Here is a 6,146-nt window from a genome sequence, read left to right as displayed (position 1 = left end):
TTTAATCACAAATGTTAAATCAGATGTAAGAGGAAAATTAGTGCTGACCCCAACAGGTCAAACGGTAGCAAGACTTCCGTGTTGAAGAGTGGCAACAGCAAAATAACTTAAGAGGAATATTTGGTCTTATAGCGACACCTAGTGGTGACACTAAATACATGCACGTTAGCTGGAAAGGGGACAGTTTTCTACTGTGTCCATTCTGTACAGTTAAGTAGAGAATAGGAGTACAATCATAAACCTTTCCGTTTCATCTGGGATGTTTGATAAAATATTTACCATATAATAATTCAGTGAATTAGGCAGAAATAAAAATTTATTTAGATTTAATTTCTACAGTCAAGTATAAAGAAAGTTATAACGCACAGCATACAACACTAAATCGACCGTTTTAAGGCACATTTTTAGGCCTAAAGTACCATAATGTCTTTAAAATACAGCAACAGCTTGGATAGAGTGTGTTAAAAGTTCAAGTAAACTGGCTTTGACCTTGATATTTCATATTACCAGTAACAAACATAGAGCGATGTAGTCTTGTGTTTGGAAACACTTCTTTGGACACACTTCTTTGTAAGTCAGCTTCTACAGTGTAAAGCATCTCCAAAAAAAAAAACCATCAGGAAAGAAAAGTAACAATAACTGCCCTGACCTTTCATTTTTAAAGCCTGTAGACAAAAAGAAAGAAATTAAATGCATTTTTAACAGCAGTTTTGGACATCCCCTTGAAAAAAAAAAACAAAAAACCACTACTCGTGGGCTACATCGGACACTTGGTGTTGCAGGGGTCACCTGACTTAAATATACCATAAAAACTGACTAATGGGAACATGGCCACAGCGCCCACCATTGAACCTAGCTGCACTACTGCTCCACACCACACGAGGGCACTGTGGCCCTCATCTCTTAAAATTATCCCAATGATGACCTTCACATATGACAAGGACAGGACAAAAAGGATCCAGGTCAGCACCTGTAACACAAGGGTGGACAGTAATCAGTACAAAGATTATTTTAAAGAGATTTTAATTTGTTTTGTAGCACTTCAACCACTTCATGCTGGGTGGCTCCAGACCACACACTTGTGATTAAACACTGCCCATGTTACTTCAAGTGATTATGACTAATCTTTATGGAACAACACTATCATTAGGAGTGAACATTTAATATAGGAGATCTTTAGTGTTTGTGCATACAGTCAAATGAAGCCCAAAAGTGTTTCATAACGTACTTTATACGTTTTCTTGGTTGGCATCAGTAATATAAATATGGATGACATCAAACCCTTCCCTTTAACAAAAGTAAAGCCAAAGAAGCCCAGGATATTAGTATGATTTGAATTTTGATGTGAGTTAATATTTTGAGACTCAAAACGTTCATTTTTGGATATTTTAAATCAAATTAAAACCAAAAAGTTTTGCTCTGCTCAGCTGATTATTATATAATTGAGTATGAGGACGTTTTCAGGTCAGTAGTCTTGTAAAGTCATTGTAGTCTTTATCATATTTCAATGAATTATTTCCCGCAGAATGTCCTACAATGTCCTCAATATGCACAAAAATGTACTTATGTAAATGAAGAGTTAAGTAAAGTGAATCCTACTATGACGGCTGTTCCAGAGCCACTGTGAACCAGCAGTGGGCAGGGACTGAGAGCAGCCATGGCCATTATGTACGCTCCAAACCCAGTCCCAGTCAGGGTCAAGAAACCCATGAAGATAAGCGACCTGAAAATATACAAAAATATACAAAATATACATTATACAGCTTTTCTGTCACAAACGTTTGAGTCATTCTATTTAAACATCAAAAAAGAAATTCTAGTCTAAGCTGTGGTTAATCACTCTTACCTAACAGGCATGAACATGGCAATGAAGCAGGCTACAGGATTAGCAACAGCTGCCATGGTAGCTGCTAAATGGTAGGCTTTGTTCCCGTAAGGCAGACAGGAGTAGGACTGAACAGAGGGCAGCACTGCGTTGGTCAGAGCATTGACCCAGGCCAGTACTATAAAGATGAAGCCCACTTCCAGAGTGCTGTAGGTACCCCTCCCAAAAGAGCTCCTAGGTTCATTCCTGGTGGACTCTAGCGGGCTGATCATTGGTTTCTGCTCTGGTGTCTGAGCATGGAGAGACAGGCTTTGATCCCTCTTCTCAGGGGCCAGATCTCCACTAAAGTAGAGGTCGTTCTTTCGCTCCCGAGCCACAGCTGGGTGATGATTGAGTAGAATGAAGGCTACCAAACACACCACCATCATGGCACTGAGGAACATAAAGAAGATCTGGACAGAGAATTTAGCTGGCTGGTAGATGGCCTCCAGCTTTCCGTCATCAACAGTGGAAGTGTTTGCTGCACCGGTCAGAGTTGCATTCTGGCAGTGAACCACACCAACACCTTGGATGAGAGCCACCAACGCAGGCACCAGGCCGCTCAGGCCCTCACCGGCAAAGTACGTGGTGAGATACTGCGGACGAAGCCGCATCATGAAGGGCAGAAAGGTAACAGAGGAGGTGCAGTCCACCACGGAGAGCAGAAAGCTCAACAGCAACAGGGGGACGCTGCGTAAAGAGCCCCCAACTGTCACCGTGTGTTGCCAGAAGAACGCCAACAAGAACGTTGCCACAATCCCCAACCCCACGATGAAGTAGATGACCGGCCGCTCGTCGAGTACGCCGGGGCGGAAGCGGTGCATCAGAGTGATGAAGAGAGGACCGATGTTGGCCATCTGGATGAGGACCGTCAGGTAGGACGGCAGAAACCAGCCCTCTGGGATCTCTGGTACCACCAGGGGGAGCTCCACCCACATTCCATTGATTGCCACCCAGGAGCCCATGCCAAAAAGGCACGCCAGGAAGTGGGTCAGCAGCGACATGATGGTGAGGCGCCGGTAATGGATGAGGTTAACCAGGAGTGTGTGTCTGAAAATAAAATACCACACCTTTATTAGTCAAACAGAATCATGGAAAAGACAAAAACAGCTCAAGCCCAAATTAAGTACGAAAAGCATGAAATTAGAGTGTGATTTCATATAACAAGGGATGTGTTGTTACCCAAGAGCCACAGAACTATAAATACTGGTCACGAACGCTGTTGGGCAACTGTGCGCTCATACAAACTCATCACTGGTCACCACCTCTGACATCACACCGCTGTGATGCTACATGTTACCTGATGAATTACTTAGTGTGAATCCCCATGTGTAACCTTCAAGTCTTGACACTGGGAGTGAACACTGATATTTAATGGCTCTTTGTTGACAGCATATTAAACACAATAGTTTTCATTACAGTGTTGTTTTGAGTGACATGCTCCAGTATGGGGATCCTAGTGTCCTTTCTGCAGTTTACATCTTAATATCCTGTTAATAACCTTTAACACACCAGAAGAGTAAACGAAAACTAACATAACATTGTTCAAATAATGTATAATTAACCAGATAACTACTCAAAATGATAAGCAAAGGATGTGTTTCTTTACTGCAACCTACCACCAGAGGGACCCAGGTGGATCCTAAATGATCCACTGTGTGTGGTCACCACGCTGTAGATGTGTTAGTGTGCGATAGTTTTAGAGTAATATACTATACGTGTAATATATGTGTGTTAGAGTAATATAGCACATGTGCTGCTCAATATTTTGGATGATTTTAGAATCTTATAAATACCAAATTTAAATACTGGCCCTCCAAACCAGCCCTCCCAGTCCAGGTTCTGCTAATCCACTTATGTCATTACATGAACGTGATTACATTTTATCCTCTGTATGGCCTCAGAGGCTCTCCTTGTGTGTGATGCCTGACCTTTCATCCACTCAAACGGCTGCCATAAAAAACGCCATGTGCTCGTGACAAATAGACAGAATGAAGATACATCCCTCTTGATGAATAAAATACAGCCAATTCGGAGAAACCAGAAGAACAGAAATAGAGACACTTCCTTCTCTGCCTCTCCTGTAGAACTGAATGAAATCTACACAAGCCACATGGTCTTTTTTCACAGTTAACAGACGGTTGAACAAGGTGCAGAATCAGGAAATCCTCTTAATCTTGTTACCTCGTTGTCCATTTCCAACATGTCAGAATATCATCTTACCTCGTTCAGAACTCAGCCAGGAAGAGCCTCCCCTCTTTACTCCTCCCAGTTTCCCTTTAGAATCTCCATTGTGATCACATTCTTGTCTGTTACATCAACCACCGCTCTGTGTGTAATATCCCTCCCCTTTTCTCCTACAAAACACACAGGTCCAGAGGATTAAGCTACTTCCTCTGCTGTGCCTGACATGGGAGGGACTGCACATGCGCAGGCTGACCCTGCACCTCCACGACACCACGCTTCTCCCTTCATTGGTAGCCGGTTTCAAAATGAGCACCCAGTCATGTGGTCTCAGTCTTCCGGGGTGCTCCGTGATAGGACAAAAGGAGGAGAGAGGGGCGGGGCTTGCTGCTGATCAGTAAAGCCCCCTCCTTTTCCTCCCTCCCACCGGCATTCAACCTTGTGTTCTGCCCTTTACATACGCAGGCAGCAGTGCCAGAAGTAATAGTGACACAGCATTTACTGCCACACTCGAGTGTGGTGTGTGTAGTGAAAGTCACCCTGTTTTTACCTTCTTTTGCCTTTGGAGTATCACCGTTTGTTGAATTTGCAACTGTCGTATCTGATTAACCCGACCAACAAGTCTTCCAAGTCTGCGGTGAGCAGGCCAAAATGACTTCACAAGTGCCGTTCATGAAAGAAATTACAATTTTAACCATCTCGGCTAAACTCCTCATTTTATTTGATTTACACATTTGTAAATCTCATAGACTTGGGGGATTAGTGCCAAATTATGAGGTACAATTTTTAGTGAGGATTTTTTTTTCTTTGACTTCATTATTTATATTCAAAAGGACACTTTTGGTTTTATGCAAGTGTCCTAACCAGCTTTACACAGAATCCCAATTCATAATCTAGATTCATATTTGACATTCCTATTGGCCAAGTTTCAAATATTCAAAAGAGCTCGCATCAGTTTGTCACAACATGGCAGCTGACAACCTTGGCAGAGGCACTGCTTTGACTGCTTCTCTGCAGAGGAGCAACAAGTGCAGCCTGGTGGAGGCTGAGAATGTATAAATGCAAATAAAATCCTAAAACGGCTGATTTCAATGATATTGTACACTAAAATGCACTGACCCACAGCAGCCGCCTCTGTCATGTCGCAAATGTAGTTTTATGGCACTGCAAACCTCTTTCCTTCTATTTCAGTAGTCAGAACAATGAAAGTGTGATGTGTAATGGAGAGTTTTAGCACAGGCGGAGCACCCTGGGAACAAAGCCTGAACCCGTCAGACCTCAGCTGATTGTTAACTTCAGGGCTCCTAAAGCGGCAGCGTCTCTAGTCATTCATTTCTCCCTTATTTGACTACACAACCTCTTTTCGGCTTATTTAATTAATCAATTTATCATCCTGAAGTAGACAGTAACCACCTACCTGCCTGTGGGAACGCAGAATCAGCCGGAGTGAAAGGTTACGGTGCAGCAGGCGGTGTGAGCGCAGAGGGACGCTTTCAGAGCGGAGGAGCGCTGCGGCCTTGTGATGCTCCTGAATCTCTGAATCGGTCATGTGATGGCAGAGGGCTGAGCAAAGGGTCCAGTTGGGGAGGTTCTCAGGCACACACAGGGTTGAAAATAACGAGGACAGAAAAATAAGAAAATGTAGATATCCGTGTATATACTGTATATATTAGTAGAATCTCAGACCTTCTGTGAAGGCAGGTGCAGGCAGCTTGTTGCACCAGAAGATAATGCCTCCTGTGTGGGTGTTTGCTCAGGGTCAGTCCTGGGCTGTTCAACACGCATTCCTGGACTAATGAATGATCCCTGTAATAAATTATTGGAACAGCTGCTATTTCTGATGGGCTGGTCATTAGCAGGGTTGTACAAGAATTGATTTGACAGATTTTGTTTGATTAGATTTTTGTTCTCAACCGTGTAGGACAAGTAAATGAAGTCTGACTGACATTTCAAAGCAAATCTGATTCCTGCATGGCCTCCATGGTGCATGACTTTAAACCCTTGTATTCGACATAATTGGGAGCAAAAGACTTGAATGTGGATTGCAGGACAATGATCCTTTGATAACAGTTTTGCTGACTGCTGTGAAAAGGAGTCA

At 43.1% G+C, this 6,146-nt stretch overlaps 1 protein-coding gene across 4 annotated transcripts; it reads right to left on the bottom strand.

Moving 5' to 3' along the window:
* Window positions 1–300: 300 nt before the first annotated feature.
* slc52a3-2b (solute carrier family 52 member 3-2b) lies at window positions 301–5,627 on the bottom strand. 4 transcript variants are annotated; one of them, XM_029839258.1, is made up of 4 exons: window positions 5,470–5,627; window positions 1,847–2,914; window positions 1,600–1,723; window positions 301–970 (listed from the first exon to the last, which is right to left on the bottom strand). In XM_029839258.1, the coding sequence occupies exons 1-4, from the start codon at window positions 5,595–5,597 to the stop codon at window positions 758–760; spliced, it is 1,533 nt and encodes a 510-aa protein (XP_029695118.1). In that variant the 5' UTR covers window positions 5,598–5,627; the 3' UTR covers window positions 301–757. The 4 variants fall into 4 exon arrangements, with proteins under 4 accessions (XP_029695118.1, XP_029695120.1, XP_029695119.1 ...); XM_029839260.1 differs by having other exon boundaries at window positions 5,466–5,593; XM_029839259.1 differs by lacking the exon at window positions 5,470–5,627 and adding an exon at window positions 4,088–4,260.
* Between the last annotated feature and the right edge of the window lie 519 nt (window positions 5,628–6,146).

Source organism: Takifugu rubripes, chromosome 7 (assembly GCF_901000725.2).
Source record: "Takifugu rubripes chromosome 7, fTakRub1.2, whole genome shotgun sequence".
NCBI lineage: Eukaryota > Metazoa > Chordata > Actinopteri > Tetraodontiformes > Tetraodontidae > Takifugu > Takifugu rubripes.
This window is presented reverse-complemented; position numbering and strand designations above follow the sequence as displayed.